Source organism: Haematobia irritans, chromosome 2, assembly GCF_050003625.1.
Source record: "Haematobia irritans isolate KBUSLIRL chromosome 2, ASM5000362v1, whole genome shotgun sequence".
NCBI classification, from domain to species: Eukaryota; Metazoa; Arthropoda; class Insecta; order Diptera; family Muscidae; genus Haematobia; species Haematobia irritans.
In genome coordinates this window covers 19,317,106-19,335,807 of record NC_134398.1, presented here as the reverse complement: position 1 = coordinate 19,335,807, position 18,702 = coordinate 19,317,106, and the positions used below count along the sequence as shown (strand labels likewise).

Genomic DNA, 18,702 nt, shown 5'->3' with positions numbered 1-18,702 from the left:
TCAATTCAATTCAATTCAATTCAATTCAATTCAATTCAATTCAATTCAATTCAATTCAATTCAATTCAATTCAATTCAATTCAATTCAATTCAATTCAATTCAATTCAATTCAATTCAATTCAATTCAATTCAATTTAATTTAATTTAATTTAATTTAATTTAATTTAATTTAATTTAATTTAATTTAATTTAATTTAATTTAATTTAATTTAATTTAATTTAATTTAATTTAATTTAATTTAATTTAATTTAATTTAATTTAATTTAATTTAATTTAATTTAATTTAATTTAATTTAATTTAATTTAATTTAATTTAATTTAATTTAATTTAATTTAATTTAATTTAATTTAATTTAATTTAATTTAATTTAATTTAATTTAATTTAATTTAATTTAATTTAATTTAATTTAATTTAATTTAATTTAATTTAATTTAATTTAATTTAATTTAATTTAATTTAATTTAATTTAATTTAATTTAATTTAATTTAATTTAATTTAATTTAATTTAATTTAATTTAATTTAATTTAATTTAATTTAATTTAATTTAATTTAATTTAATTTAATTTAATTTAATTTAATTTAATTTAATTTAATTTAATTTAATTTAATTTAATTTAATTTAATTTAATTTAATTTAATTTAATTTAATTTAATTTAATTTAATTTAATTTAATTTAATTTAATTTAATTTAATTTAATTTAATTTAATTTAATTTAATTTAATTTAATTTAATTTAATTTAATTTAATTTAATTTAATTTAATTTAATTTAATTTAATTTAATTTAATTTAATTTAATTTAATTTAATTTAATTTAATTTAATTTAATTTAATTTAATTTAATTTAATTTAATTTAATTTAATTTAATTTAATTTAATTTAATTTAATTTAATTTAATTTAATTTAATTTAATTTAATTTAATTTAATTTAATTTAATTTAATTTAATTTAATTTAATTTAATTTAATTTAATTTAATTTAATTTAATTTAATTTAATTTAATTTAATTTAATTTAATTTAATTTAATTTAATTTAATTTAATTTAATTTAATTTAATTTAATTTAATTTAATTTAATTTAATTTAATTTAATTTAATTTAATTTAATTTAATTTAATTTAATTTAATTTAATTTAATTTAATTTAATTTAATTTAATTTAATTTAATTTAATTTAATTTAATTTAATTTAATTTAATTTAATTTAATTTAATTTAATTTAATTTAATTTAATTTAATTTAATTTAATTTAATTTAATTTAATTTAATTTAATTTAATTTATTTAATTTAATTAATTTAATTTAATTTAATTTAATTTAATTTAATTTAATTTAATTTAATTTTAATTTAATTTAATTTAATTTAATTTAATTTAATTTAATTTAATTTAATTTAATTTAATTTAATTTAATTTAATTTAATTTAATTTAATTTAATTTAATTTAATTTAATTTAATTTAATTTAATTTAATTTAATTTAATTTAATTTAATTTAATTTAATTTAATTTAATTTAATTTAATTTAATTTAATTTAATTTAATTTAATTTTAATTTAATTTAATTTAATTTAATTTAATTTAATTTAATTTAATTTAATTTAATTTAATTTAATTTAATTTAATTTAATTTAATTTAATTTAATTTAATTTAATTTAATTTAATTTAATTTAATTTAATTTAATTTAATTTAATTTAATTTAATTTAATTTAATTTAATTTAATTTAATTTAATTTAATTTAATTTAATTTAATTTAATTTAATTTAATTTAATTTAATTTAATTTAATTTAATTTAATTTAATTTAATTTAATTTAATTTATTAATTTAATTAATTTAATTTAATTTAATTTAATTTAATTTAATTTAATTTAATTTAATTAATTTAATTTAATTTAATTTAATTTAATTTAATTTAATTTAATTTAATTTAATTTAATTTAATTTAATTTAATTTAATTTAATTTAATTTAATTTAATTTAATTTAATTTAAATTTAATTTAATTTAATTTAATTTAATTTAATTTAATTTAATTTAATTTAATTTAATTTAATTTAATTTAATTTAATTTAATTTAATTTAATTTAATTTAATTTAATTTATTTAATTTAATTTAATTTAATTTAATTTAATTTAATTTAATTTAATTTAATTTAATTTAATTTAATTTAATTTAATTTAATTTAATTTAATTTAATTTAATTTAATTTAATTTAATTTAATTTAATTTAATTTAATTTAATTTAATTTAATTTAATTTAATTTAATTTAATTTAATTTAATTTAATTTAATTTAATTTAATTTAATTTAATTTAATTTAATTTAATTTAATTTAATTTAATTTAATTTAATTTAATTTAATTTAATTTAATTTAATTTAATTTAATTTAATTTAATTTAATTTAATTTAATTTAATTTAATTTAATTTAATTTAATTTAATTTAATTTAATTTAATTTAATTTAATTTAATTTAATTTAATTTAATTTAATTTAATTTAATTTAATTTAATTTAATTTAATTTAATTTAATTTAATTTAATTTAATTTAATTTAATTTAATTTAATTTAATTTAATTTAATTTAATTTAATTTAATTTAATTTAATTTAATTTAATTTAATTTAATTTAATTTAATTTAATTTAATTTAATTTAATTTAATTTAATTTAATTTAATTTAATTTAATTTAATTTAATTTAATTTAATTTAATTTAATTTAATTTAATTTAATTTAATTTAATTTAATTTAATTTAATTTAATTTAATTTAATTTAATTTAATTTAATTTAATTTAATTTAATTTAATTTAATTTAATTTAATTTAATTTAATTTAATTTAATTTAATTTAATTTAATTTAATTTAATTTAATTTAATTTAATTTAATTTAATTTAATTTAATTTAATTTAATTTAATTTAATTTAATTTAATTTAATTTAATTTAATTTAATTTAATTTAATTTAATTTAATTTAATTTAATTTAATTTAATTTAATTTAATTTAATTTAATTTAATTTAATTTAATTTAATTTAATTTAATTTAATTTAATTTAATTTAATTTAATTTAATTTAATTTAATTTAATTTAATTTAATTTAATTTAATTTAATTTAATTTAATTTAATTTAATTTAATTTAATTTAATTTAATTTAATTTAATTTAATTTAATTTAATTTAATTTAATTTAATTTAATTTAATTTAATTTAATTTAATTTAATTTAATTTAATTTAATTTAATTTAATTTAATTTAATTTAATTTAATTTAATTTAATTTAATTTAATTTAATTTAATTTAATTTAATTTAATTTAATTTAATTTAATTTAATTTAATTTAATTTAATTTAATTTAATTTAATTTAATTTAATTTAATTTAATTTAATTTAATTTAATTTAATTTAATTTAATTTAATTTAATTTAATTTAATTTAATTTAATTTAATTTAATTTAATTTAATTTAATTTAATTTAATTTAATTTAATTTAATTTAATTTAATTTAATTTAATTTAATTTAATTTAATTTAATTTAATTTAATTTAATTTAATTTAATTTAATTTAATTTAATTTAATTTAATTTAATTTAATTTAATTTAATTTAATTTAATTTAATTTAATTTAATTTAATTTAATTTAATTTAATTTAATTTAATTTAATTTAATTTAATTTAATTTAATTTAATTTAATTTAATTTAATTTAATTTAATTTAATTTAATTTAATTTAATTTAATTTAATTTAATTTAATTTAATTTAATTTAATTTAATTTAATTTAATTTAATTTAATTTAATTTAATTTAATTTAATTTAATTTAATTTAATTTAATTTAATTTAATTTAATTTAATTTAATTTAATTTAATTTAATTTAATTTAATTTAATTTAATTTAATTTAATTTAATTTAATTTAATTTAATTTAATTTAATTTAATTTAATTTAATTTAATTTAATTTAATTTAATTTAATTTAATTTAATTTAATTTAATTTAATTTAATTTAATTTAATTTAATTTAATTTAATTTAATTTAATTTAATTTAATTTAATTTAATTTAATTTAATTTAATTTAATTTAATTTAATTTAATTTAATTTAATTTAATTTAATTTAATTTAATTTAATTTAATTTAATTTAATTTAATTTAATTTAATTTAATTTAATTTAATTTAATTTAATTTAATTTAATTTAATTTAATTTAATTTAATTTAATTTAATTTAATTTAATTTAATTTAATTTAATTTAATTTAATTTAATTTAATTTAATTTAATTTAATTTAATTTAATTTAATTTAATTTAATTTAATTTAATTTAATTTAATTTAATTTAATTTAATTTAATTTAATTTAATTTAATTTAATTTAATTTAATTTAATTTAATTTAATTTAATTTAATTTAATTTAATTTAATTTAATTTAATTTAATTTAATTTAATTTAATTTAATTTAATTTAATTTAATTTAATTTAATTTAATTTAATTTAATTTAATTTAATTTAATTTAATTTAATTTAATTTAATTTAATTTAATTTAATTTAATTTAATTTAATTTAATTTAGTTAAAAAGAATTAAATTCAAATTTTTTATTCTTGTGTAAAATTACCTTAAAATTTTCAATTGATCCTCGTCCCAATACCAATTGCACGTACCATTTAAGGCATTTTATGGAGGAGATTTTTCCAAATTGTTTTTTGCTCGTTTTTGCACAAATCTGCAAATAACAAAAAATACATTAATTTTATTTTCCGCAGACGATGACGTTTGCCGATATTGAAAAAAAAGGTGGCTTCATGTGGTATAGTTCATCTACTCGTTGCCTCAATTGCCTGCTGTTGTTATTGGCAACATTTGCAACAAATACACCATTGCCACTAATGAAAAAAAAAAAACTTCAATTTCATGACTACTGCTTCTGCTGCCACACCGCTATGTGGGGCCAAGCTGTCATTTAATGTCAATTAATTTATAGGATTTTTTTTTGCCATCAACCATCCAGCAAGTCATACAAAACCTATGTCGATATGGTTGTGCATCATATCAACCACAACCAACTGGCTGACTATCGATTGAAATAACTTAGTCAGTGTTTCCAGGCTAGGATGTTGGGTGGTGGTGTATGGAAGATAAAGCCCCCCTATATATTTGAATCGTCATCATTGGAAAGTTTGTTTTGCAATTTTCTTTTTGTTATTTTGAGATTGCCACAATAATTGTAATTTATGTTCAATGAGTTTTTAAATCTCTACATTGTCTTTTTTTTTGCTTCCATTTATTTGCAGACTGAAAACCGATAATAATGGCGGTGCTTGGTGCCCCAAACATATGGTCTCAAATGCTTTAAAGGAATACCTGCAAGTCGATTTATTGTCAGTGCATGTCATCACGGCTGTTCGAACACAAGGTCGCTTTGGCAAGGGCCAGGGTCAAGAGTATACTGAAGCATATGTTCTGGAATATTGGAGACCGGGATTTACGAGCTGGAAGCGATGGAAGAATACCCAAGGAAAAGAGGTAGGTTAAAGAGGGTTTTCTTTTAAGGAAAGTCTCATTTTTTGTATGACAGAAAATATGGTCTTATAAAAGGATTTGCTTGAATAACACACTTTATAAACGAAAACAATTTATACTTTATATATACAAATCTAGTGTGAATGTCCCCAAAAATACAAATCTAGTGTGAATGTCCCCAAAAATCGAGTATGAATGTTCCCAAAAATGTTTAAAATGAATGGTCCTCAACATCGTCGTAATTGAATTTCCCCCAACTTTGCATATTTAGTCAGTGGATATATGGAGCTTTTAGAAAAAGAAAACTTTTATATCCTTAAATTTGTATTACGAATTTATGTCATGATGTTCCCAACTAACTTAAGTGAAGGGAATTTCGATTAAATTTCCATGAAATGGAATGCTTGCTCTTCGGCTAGCTGCAATTAAAATTGGCAAATGTAATGACTTGGCCATATCAATTGAATGTGGAGCCAAGACCAAATTAATTAGATTTTGATCATGTCCCCAAAGTTACCAAAGTGACTTATGTCCTGGAAGTAGCATAGAACCAACAAATTATTTACAGATCGATTGAACTTCTAATTGCAATGAAGAGACCGAAATTCTAGTTCTAGTATTCCCGATATAATTCCAAAATAGTATTGGTCATGTCCCCAAACATGCTACCGTATATATTGTCCCTGAAGTAGGGTTAAACCTGCTATATGCAATAGCAGGCCTGTGAGGAAATCTTCGTAAATAAACCAATGATAAAATATTATGTGGAGGCAAGGCTAAATTTGACTTGGATTTGATCATGTCTCCAAAGTTACCATAGTGAGTCTTGTCCTGGAAGTAGCATTAAAATCAGTGGTATCAATATAAATGACAAGTTTTTTTGTTTGGATAAATGGACATGGCTAAGAGCATATAATTAATCCAATTCATTGTTGTGGCATCGTTTAAACGACCAACATATTATTTACAGGTCGATTCACGTCAAATATTGGACCATTCGCAAAATGTAGCCCTCTAATATTGCAATGAAGAGACCGAAATTCTAGTTCTAGTATTTCCGTTATAATTCCGAAATAGTAATGGTCATGTCCCCAAACCTGTTACCGTATATATTGTCTCTGAAGTAGGGTTTAAGCTGCTATATGCAATACCAGGCCTGTGAGGAAATTTTCGTAAATAAAACAATGATGCCGATACATTACGGGGGAGGTTGTAAGATTGCTGAAAAATATTATGTGGAGCCAAGCCCAAGTCAATTATTAATTGGAACTTGATCATGTCCCCTAAGTTACCATAGTGAGTAATGTCCTAGAAGTAACATTAAAACCAGTGGTATCAATATACATGACAAGGTTTTTCTTGGATAAATGGACATGGCTAAAAGCCTACAATTAATCCAAATTCATTGTTGTGGCAGCGGTTAAACTCCCAACAAATTATTCACAGGTCGAGTGACCTCCAATGTTAGTTAGATGGTCATTCGCAAAATTTTGCCCTCTAATATTGCAATGAAGACACCGAAATTCTAGACCTAGCATTCCCGATATAATTCCAAAATAGAATTGGTCATGTCCCCAAACATGCTTTCGTGTATATTGACCCTGAAGTAGGGTTAAACCTTCTATATCAATAATAGTGGAAAGTTTGTGAGGACTTGTTTGTAAAATAAAACAACAAATCCGATACATTGTAGGAAAAAAAATTTTGACAAAAGTTTCTTAAGAAACAAAATTTTGATAAAATTTTCTATAGATGCCGATACTTTGTTGTGGATATGGCAAGATTACTGAAAAATATTATTTTCAGCAAGTGATCGCGACGTGTAATTATTGGGCCCGAATCATAATTGTCACTAATGTTAATTCTATGATACCTTTATTTGCTCAATTGACGACTATGATCATTTTACTGATAATAAAAACATCCGACAACAGCAATCATGTCCCCAAACTTGTCACCATAGATAAAAATAAAATAAAATCCCCCAATTTTTACTAATATCCATGTTCCAAATGGAAAAATTGATTGGTAAAAAACAGGTTACTACCTAATGTCCCCAAAGTAGTCAATTACCACTTATACAAAATACGATGCATACTTTTAGGCATTTTTGCGATTTTCATTTAGCTTAAAGAGAATAAAAAACATCTATCTTTCTTTATTACGAATTTCCGTCAACAGTTATTTAATATACAAAGTTTTTCATGTTTGTCGCCTTTACAAACGCAACATAGACTCATATCTGCTTGACCACATAATGACCTGTCATCACTTACCATAAAAATTGTCATCATAATATACGATCATATCTAAATATTTAACGATTTTACATAAAATTTAGCTTTTATCCTTTTGACCATTTTATTTGTAATTTTTCTTGTCAATTTTTTAAATGACAAAAAAAAATTTCATATTTATTTATCTAAGCTGTTATTTTTCTCCTATCCAATTTACAGATTTTACCAGGCAACATTAATACCTACAGCGAAGTGGAAAACACTTTACAACCGATTATATTCGCATCAAAAATACGCATTTATCCATATGGTCTATATGATCGTACGGTTTGCTTAAGAGCTGAAATTGTTGGCTGTCCCTGGGAAGGTGAGTAAAGAAGAAACAAAAATTTTAAGCTTAGTCATATGGGTAAAGATCATCTTGGACAAAGCCATATGGGAAAGTCTTCTTGGCGTTTGAAAAGCCAGTCAGCAAATGCAAAACACTTATTCTTGTCAACTCATACATTTGCCGATTTTATAATTTATGTATTTTCGATAATATATGGACATTTTTAAATTTAAGATGCTGTCTTGTCTTTGGTGAATGCAAACATCAATGTTACCCATGGTGTCTAGAGTGGAAAGTTTTTAGTAAATATTTTGAGTTAAATATAACAGTTTTCCCAGTATGGGGCAAAAGTAGAATATTAATTGATTAACGATATGATATTTTGCAATTTTTCTAAAAAAAAACTCTCTATGAGACTGTTAAGAATAAATTTTGTACGAAAGAGTACGATTATGAGGCCATCAGAAAGCAATGAACTTAGTTTTTGTTTACCTTTCAAAGCTAGCTTTTTTAGGGTTACTCTCTAGAAAACTAAATTTTAGACAACAACATTCTGTGCAAATAAAATGTTGACAAAATTTTCTATAAAAATAAAATTTTGACAAAATTTTCTATAAAAATAAAATTTTGACAAAATTTTCTATAGAAATCTAATTTTGAGAAAATTTGTTCAGGGAAATAAAGTGTTGACAAATTTTTCTATAGAAATAAAATTTTGACAAAATTTTGTATAGAAATCTAATTTTGAGAAATTTTGTTTAGGGAAATAACATTTCGACAAATTTTTCTATAGAAATAAAATTGTGATAAAATTTTGAAAATATAATTTTATAATAAATAAATTTTAACTATTTGATATGTTCTATAGAAATAATATTTTCTTCAGAAATAAAATTTTGACAAAATTTTCTACAGAAATAAAATTTTGATAAACTTTTCTATAGAAATAAAATTTTTACAAAATTCGATAGAAATGAAATGTTAACAACATTTTCGAGAGAAATGAAATTTTGACAAAATTTTTTGGTGAAATAAAATTTTGAAAAAATTTTCTGTAGAAATAAAATTTTAAAAAATATTCAATAGAAATAAAATTTTGGCAAAATTTTCTATAAAAATATTTTTTATAGAAAAATTTTCTATAGAAATAAAATTTTAACAAAATTTTCTATGCATAAATTTTGACAACATTTGCTATAGAAAAAATATGACAAAATTTTGAAAAACTTTTCATTAGGGATACAATTTTGCCAAAATTTTTTACATAAATAACATTTTGACAAAATTTTCTATTAAAATTACATTTTGAAAAGATTTTCTAAAAAAATAAAATTTAGACAAAATTTTCTATAGAAATCTAATTTTGAGAAAATTTGTTCATGGAAATAAAATTTTGACAAAACTTTCCATATAGAAAAAAAATTTTTGACAAAATTTTGTTTAGAAATATAATTTTGAGAAAATTTGTTTAGGGAAATTAAATTTGGACAAATTTTTCTATAGAAATAAGATTTGCACAAAATGTTCTATACAAATAAAATTGCGATAAAATTTTGACAATATGTTCTATAGAAACAAATTTTAACTATTTGATATGTTCTAAAGAAATAATACTTTCTTCAGAAAAAAAATTTTGACAAACTTTTCTATAGAAATAAAATTTTGGCAAATTTTGCTATAGAAATAAAATTTTTACAAAATTGTTTATACAATTTTGGCAAAATTTTTTATAGAAATAAAATATTGACAAAACTTTCTATAACGATAAATGTTGACAAAATTAAGTTTGGTTAGGTATAGTGGCAGCGCGTTATTTCAGGCCCACTCGGCTATAAAAAGAGATCCCGTGGTATCATAATAGACTGAATAGTCTACAGTCTATTATGATACCACTGTGGTGAACTTCTCTCTTATCACTGAGTGATGCTCAATGACAAAGGATCTCATTTTTATAGCCGAGTCCGAACGGCGTTCCACATTGCAGTGAAACCACTTAGAGAAGCTTTGGAGCACTCAGAAATTTCTCCGGCATTACTGTGGTGGGATCATTTACCGCTGAAAAATTTTTTGGTCGAAACTGGGTTCGAACCCACAACCCTGTGTATGCAAGGCGGGCATGCTACCCATTGCACCACAGTGCAATTTTCTATAGAAAATGTTGACAAAATTATAAATAAATAAAAATAAACAAATAAAATTTTGCGTAAATTTCCTACAGAAATAAAATTTTGACAAAATTTACAATAGAAATAAAATTTGGACAAATTTTTAATATAAATACAATTTTGACCACATTTTTAATATAAATAAAATTTTGATTTACAATATAACTAAAATATTGACAAATGTTCTATAGAAAATATTGACAAAATTATAAATAAATAAAAATAAACAAATAAAATTTTGCGAAAATTTTCTACAGAAATAAAATTTTAACAAAATTTACAGTAGAAACAAAATTTTGACAAAATTTTCTATAGAAAATGTTGACAGAATTTACAATAGAAATAAAATTTGGACAAATTTTTAATATAAATTCAATTTTGACCACATTTTTAATATAAATAAAATTTTGACAAACATTTTTAATATAAATAAAATTTTGAAAAAATTTTCTGTATATAGAATTTTTTTTTTAGAAAAATAAAATGTTGACGAAATTTTCTATAAAAATTAAATTTTGACGAAATTTCCATAAAATAAAATATTGAGGAAATTTTCTATAAAAATAAAATATTGACGAAATTTCCTATAGGAATAAAATATTGACGAATTTTTCTATAAACATAAAATTTCAATAAAATTTTATGTTGAAATAAAATTTTTACTAAATTTTTCATAGAAAAAAAATTCGACAAAATTTTTATGGAAATACAATTATGACAAAATTTTCCAAAAAATATAGGAATAAATGTTGACGAATTTTTCTATAAAAATAAAATTCAACAAAATTTTCTGTAAAATAAAAATAAAATTTTTACTAAATTTCATGGAAAAAAATGTTTACAAAACTTTTATAGAAATAAGATTATGACAAAATTTTCTATAAAAATAAAATTTTGACAAAATTTTCGATAGAAATGAAATGTTAACAAATTTTTCGATAGAAATTAAATTTTGACAAAATTTTTTGTTGAAATAAAATTTCGAAAAGATTTTCCATACAAATAAAATTTTAAGAAAATATTCAATAGAAATAAAATTTTGGAAAAAATTTCTATAAAAATATTTTTTATAGAAAAATTTTCTATGGAAATAAAATTTTAAGGAAATAAAATTTTGGCAAATTTTCTATAGAAATAAAATTTTAACATAATTTTCGATAGAAATAAAATTTTGACAAAATTAAAATTTTGGCAAATTTTCTATAGAAATAAAATTTTAACATAATTTTCGATAGAAATAAAATTTTGACAATATTTTTTGTTGAAATAAAATTTTGAAAAGATTTTCTATAGAAATAAAATTTTAAGAAAATATTCAATAGAAATAAAATTGTTGCAAAATTTTCTATAAAAATATTTTTTATAGAAAAATTTTCTATATAAATAAAATTTTAAGGAAGTATTCAATAGAAATAAAATTTTGGTAAATTTTTTACAGAAATAAAATTTTAGCAAAATTTTCGATATAAAATTTTTTACAACATTTCTATTGAAAAATTTTTACAAAATTTTCTATTTTGAAAATTTTTTCATTAGAGATAAAATTTTGACAAAATTTTCTATTAAAATAAAATTTTGACAAAAGTTTCTATTAAAATGAAAGTTTGACAAATTTTTCTATAAAAATAAAGTTTTGAGAAAATTTTTTTTATAAAAATAAAATTTTTAGAAAAACTTCTATAAAAATAAAATTTTGACAAAATTTTCTATAAAAATAAAATTTTGACAAATTTTTCAAAGAAATAAAATTTTGACCAAATATTCTATTAAAATAAAATTTTGACAAAATTTTCCATTAAAATTAAATTTTTGATAAAAGTATCTTTTAAACTAAAATTTTGACAAAATTTTCTATGGAAATAAAATTTTGACAAAATTTTCTATGGAAATAAAATTTTGACAAAATTTTCTATAAAAAAGAAATTTTGACAAAATTTTCTTAATATATAACTATCGCGAAAATAAATAAAAAATCTCCTAATCCAATTTTTATATATTCTCAAAAACTTTCAATCCTACAAAAATCACTTCCCCTAAAATAGAAATTACCTTGGTGATCACATCCTCTGTAGAACAAACCAAGAAACCTTAATCAATTTTATATGCTTGCCCACCTGGACACACACCTCTTCTTAGTAAGATAATTTCTTATAAGACTATAAAAATTATTTACAACATAAAGGTAATATACATATGCATATACATATACATCCATAGACAATGTACAATTTTATATGACGCGACGTCTGGAATAGCCTTTTTTGAGTATCATATCCACCTCTTTTCTCAGTTCATTTTTGGCTATCCCATCCGAAATGGCCAATGAAATATGAAATTAAAACGAAATGCTGGCTAAGTGAATTTTGGGGAAAAAACTAGGGCTGGCTTATAACTTTAGTGCATATAAAATATGTGGTGTGTGGGAAAAGGGTCTAAGTGCAATTAATTTTATTAATGTAATGTTTTTTTTAAGGAGGAGGTAATTAAATGAAATAAAAATAATCTTTGTTTTTAGATTTCGGAGCCAATATCTAATATGTCTTTAATTATTTAATTACAAAATCAGCTTGTTTTGATATCATGAACTTTTTTCTCCCACTGATCACAAAATGTGAAAAATAGCTTTAATAAAAAACATACGTAAACTCTAATTTTTTTTGTTTATTTGTTAAAAATTTTAAATATCCGCGTCGAAGACTAACGATATTAATCGAAGTAATACAAAAGATATTTTCAGTTTTTCGATTTTATATATGTACATTTTTTGAGTTTTTTTTTTCATTGAATTAAAAAAATATATCAATTTTTAATTACCAAAAAAAAAAAACTCTTCTTGAAAAATCTGGAAAATTTTTTTCCCCGTTTTTAATGCTTCAGGAATTGTATGGTTTTAAAATTATTTATTTTTTATTTGATATTTTAATTTTATTTATTTTTTTTTTTTTTATTTTTCCAATATTTTTTAATTACCAAAAAAACTCTATAAAATTTCCAATCTTTTTGAAATTCTGCCAAATATACTTATCCTTTTTATTATTATTGCTCCAGGCTTTTAAAGGTTTTAACATCGTTTTATGTTTTCCCTCCTTTGTTGTTTTTTGGTATATGAATGCCCATATAGGTTTTAACTATACATGCAAAAATAGTATAAGTATCATACTTACCTTGACTTATCACATTGTACCACACCCAATTTAAGTATAAGTAAAAGAATTAAAGTTGACTTTTTTCACCTGGCATAGACTAGAAGGCAGTCATAAATGGGCAGAGGTGGCACACTAGAGAAGGGGCTTATTACAAAACCCTAAAATAAAACAAGTATATACAGCACTAAGTTCGGCCGGGCCGAATCTTAAAAACCCACCACCATGAACCAAATATTAGGGTTTCCTTTGAAATTTCAGGAGGGATTGAGGACTTGAGGACACTTCCCGAAGATAAATTTAAAGATTTCACCTATGAGGACTATATCAGATTCTCGATTAATAAGAACCATTTTTGTTTGAGTTTTAGAGGAATCATTAACATCTCTTGTAAGTGTGCAAGAAAATTGTAAAATAACGTCTTGCTTTGAAATCTTAAATCTGTAGATTTTCACCCGAGAAGTATCTGAAATCTGAAAATTTTACATTGAGTTTCAAGCAATTTTCATGATCAGTGCGCCTTCTATACCCTCAAGAAATGAAGTCGGTCTATATGGAGGCATTACCAAAAGGACCGATAAAAACTTAATCCGATACACGTTTTTGGGAGCCTAAAATAATATTTACAATTTCAGGCAAATCGCATAAAAACTACGGATTCTAGAAACCCAATAAGTAAAATCGGGATATCGGTCTATATGGGGGCTATACCAAAATATGGACCGATACTTACCATTTTCGGCACACCTCTTTATGGTCCTAAAATACCACTAGATTTCCAATTTCAGGCAAATAGGATAAAAACTTCGGATTCTAGAAGCCCAAGAATTAAAATCGGGAAATCGGTCTATATGGGGGCTATACCAAATATGGACCGATACTTACCATTTTCGGCACACCTCTTTATGATCCTAAAATACCACTAGATTTCCAATTTCAGACAAATTGGATAAAAACTACGGTTTCTATAAGCCCAAGACCCCAAATCGGGAGGTCCTTTTATATGGGGACCATACCAAAACATGGACCGATACTCACAATTTTTGGCATACGTATTTGTGGTCCTACAATACTTCTAGATTTCCAATTTCAGGTAAATTGAATAAAAACTGCGGTTTCTATAAGCCCAAGAAGTAAAATCGGGAGATCGGTCTATATGGGGGCTATACCAAAACATGGGCCGATACTCACCATTTTTGGCACACCCCTTTATGGTCATAAAATACCTCTACATTTCTAATTTCAGGCAAATTGGATAAAAACTACGATTTCTATAAGCCCAAGACCCCAAATCGGGAGGTCGGTTTATATGGGGACTATATCAAAACCTGGACCGATATAGCCCATCTTCGAACTTGACCTGCCTGCAGACAAAAGACGAGTTTGTGCAAAATTTCAGCGCGATTGCTTCATTATTGAAGACTGTAGCGTGATTACAACAGACAGACAGACAGACAGACAGACAGACAGACAGACGGACAGACGGACATCGTTATATCGTCTTAGAATTTCTCCCTGATCAAGAATATATATACTTTATATAGTCGGAAATCGATATTTCGATGCGTTACAAACGGAATGACAAACTTATTATACCCCCGTCACCATTCTATGGTGGTGGGTATAAAAATGGATAAACTTTATTGTTATAAGGAATTCTTTGGAATTTTTCTCTTACCATATTATATATGAATATTTTTTTTCTTGAACACCCCTCCCAATCGACAGTTCTGTTTTATATCTTTCATATATGGATGTATACTTTTAATGGTCTTATTATAATGAACCACATTTGTTTTTTGTCTTTTTGGCATGGATACTTTTATAGTTCCATAGTTTGTTGTGTTTTTTTTATTTCTCTTTTGGTTTTTTTTTTATGAAATGATAATTCCATTACATTAGCAAAGATTTTAAGTATTTACTAGACCTGCAGTTAAAGCAGATATTCGTTCACAGTTCATCCATTCATATGTCCGTCCGTCCACTCGTTGTGCTATGTCCGTCTTTCCATCCTGGCTTTTGACCGTACGATGGTCCCTGGCAGTGCCCATCCTTTCGATGCGTTTTACAATCTTTTTCTAGGGAAAGTCTGCTCGCCAGCTAGCAGTTTCCATAGGTGATTATATGCCAGAAATCATCAATTCATGTAGTATTGAGTGCTGCTACTCTTCCCGGTGTTGTGTCTAAGTTGAGGATTATCCCATGGATTTAAGCAAAGCTCTTTTTAATGCAGTCACCGAAGTTGATGTTGTTCTCGGCAAATCAAAAAAAAATCTTACATTTAAAATGCATTTTAAATGTTGATAGCTAATGTTAGTCATTGGATTTCAGCATACTTTTCTGTTTTTATTTCTTGGCCCCAACTGGCTTACTTGTTGTTTTTCATCTTATTTTGGTAATGCATTTTACCATGAGTTGATTATGTTGTCTCTGTTCTTTGGTGTTTGGATTTAAAATTAACTAGTGTGGCACTTCATGATTAATGATCTTTAACAAGGGTGAGGTTTATAATTGCCATGAAAATAAGCAAAAAAAAAACTAAAACCATATCCATTTATACGATTAACATTTAACTCCAAAAGTCAATAGAGTTGTAGTTTCTACGAAATTGCCATATCTCATTTGCAGTTCTTCAAAAAAAACTAGGTGCAGTTTTTTCCTAAAAAAAAAAAAAAACAGTATAAACTAAAATTGAAATTGTAATTTGATATTATTTACATTTAGAATTTATTGGGGTTTGTGTCAAAAGGGGCATACGTAAATTTAAAGTTGAACTTTTGAGATTGCAAACAGATGGTGTGGATGGAATAAAAATAATTTGGTTTTTTAGACCAGTTTATACTTAGAGTTAGTTAAAAAAGAATACAAATAAAACTCTTATTTCTAAAGAAAATTTTGTCAAAAATTTATTTCTATATAAAATTTTATTTCCACAGAAAATTTTGTCAACAATTTTATTTCTATAAAAAATTTTATGAAAAAATTTACTTCTATATTTCTATATTTACTTCTATTTTTCAAAATATTTATTTCTATAGCACAATTTGTTAAAATGTTATTTCTAGAGAAAATTTCTCCAAAATTCTATTTCTATAGAAAATTAAGTCAAAGTTTTATTTCTATAGAAAATTTTATCAAAATTTTATTTCTATTGAAAATGTTGTCCAATTTTTATTTATATGGAAAATATTCTCAAAGACTTTATTTCTATAGAAAATTTTGTCAAAATATTTATTCTATAGCATATTTTGTCAAAATTTTATAACTAGAGGAAATTTCTGCAATATTTTATTTCAATAGAAAATTTTGCCAAAATTTTATTCCTATACAAAATGTTGTCAAAGTTTTATCTCTATAGAAAATTTTATCAACATTTTATTTTCATAGAAAATTTTATCAAAATTTTACTTCCATAGAAGACGTTGTCAAAATTTTATTTCCATAGAGTATTTTATCAACATTTTATTTCTATAGAAAATGTTGTCCAATTTTTATTTCTATGGAAAATGTTCTCAAAGATTTTATTTCTATAGAAAAATTTGACAAAATTTTATTTTTATAGAACATTTTGTCAAAATTTTATATCTAGAGGAAATTTTTGCAATATTTTATTTCAATAGAAAAATTTGACAAAATTTTATTTTTATAGAACATTTTGTCGAAATTTTATTTCTATAGAAAATTTTATCAAAATTTTATTTCTATAGAAATTTTTTCTCAAAATTTTATTTCTATTGAAAAATTTGACAAAATTTTATTTTTATAGAATATTTTGTCGAAATTTTATTTCTATAGAAAATTTTTTCAATACTTTATTTCTATAGAAAATTTTGTCAAAATTTTATTTCGATAGAAAATTGTGTCATAATTTTATTTCTGTTGAAAATTTTATACCTATAGCAAATTTTATCAAAGTTTTATTTTGATAGAAAATTTTGCCAAAATTTTATTTCTATAGAATATTTTGTCAAAGTTTTATTTCTATAGAAAATTTTATCAAACTTTTATTTCCATAGAGAATTTGATCAAACTTTTATTTCCATCGAAGACGTTGTCAAAATTTTATTTCTATAGAAAATTTTGTCAAAATGTTATTTCTATAGAAAATTTTATCAAAATTTTATTTCTATAGAAATTTTTGCTCAAAGTTTTATTTCTATAGAAAAATTTGACAAAATTTTATTTTTATAGAACATTTTGTCGAAATTTTATTTCTATAGAAAATTTTTGTCAATATTTTATTTCGATAGAAAATTTTGTCAAAATTTTATTTCGATAGAAAAGTTTGTCAAAATTTTAGTTCTATGGAAAATTTTATACCTATAGCAAATTTTGTCAAAATTATATTTATATCAAAAATTTTACAAAATTTTATTTCTCTTCAACATTTTATTTCTATAGAAAATTTTCTCAGCATTTTACTTATATAAAAAATTTTGTCAAAAATTTATGTCTATAGAAAATTTTGTCAAAATTTTATTTCTATACAAAATGTTGTAAACAATTTTATTTCGATAGAAAATTTTGTCAAAATTTTATTTGGTCTTTGAGTTAGCCTATGAATATGGTTAACTTAAAAAAGGAAAAAATTAGGAATAAAAAAAATGTATTTCTATAGAAAATTTTGTCCGAATTTTATTTCTATAGAAATTTTGTCACATTTTTATTTCTATGCAAAATTTTGTAAAAATTTTATTTCTATAGAAAATGTATTCCAAATTTTATTTAAATAGAAAATCTTGTCAAAATTTTATTTCTATACACAATTGTGTGAAATATTTATTTTTATGAAAAATTTTGTCAAAAATGTATTTCTATAGAAAATTTTGTCAAAATTTTATTTCTATAGAAAATTTTATCAAAATTGTATTTCTATAGAAAAATTTCTCAAAATTTTCTTACTATAGAAAGGTTTGTCAAAATTTTTATTTCTATAGAAAATTTTGTCAAAATTTTATTTCTATAAAAAATTTTGTCAAAATTTTATTTCTATAGAAAATTTTATCAAAATTTTATTTCTATAGAAAATTTTGTCAAAGTTTTATTTCTATACAAAATTTTGTCACATTTTTATTTACATACAAAATTTTGTCAAAAATGTATTTCTATAAAAATTTTGTCAAAATTTTGTTTCTATAGAAAATGTAGTCCAAATTTTATTTCTATAGAAAATTTTGTCAAGATTTTATTTCTGTACACAATTGTGCCAAAATTTTATTTCTATGACAAATTTTGTCAAAAATGTATGTCTATAGAAAATTTTATCAAAATTTTATTTGTATAGAAAATCTTGTCACCATT

The 18,702-nt window shown here is 20.3% G+C and overlaps 1 protein-coding gene across 1 annotated transcript in view; it reads left to right on the top strand.

The window, feature by feature from the left end:
- The window catches only part of smal (smoke alarm), a 202,723-nt gene that overhangs the window by 124,085 nt on the left and 59,936 nt on the right, over nt 1-18,702 (top strand). Inside the window, exons 5-6 of the mRNA XM_075293493.1 lie at nt 5,297-5,528; nt 7,982-8,129. Of these exons, the coding sequence (XP_075149608.1) occupies nt 5,297-5,528; nt 7,982-8,129 (380 nt within the window). The remainder of the gene's footprint in view (nt 1-5,296; nt 5,529-7,981; nt 8,130-18,702) is intronic.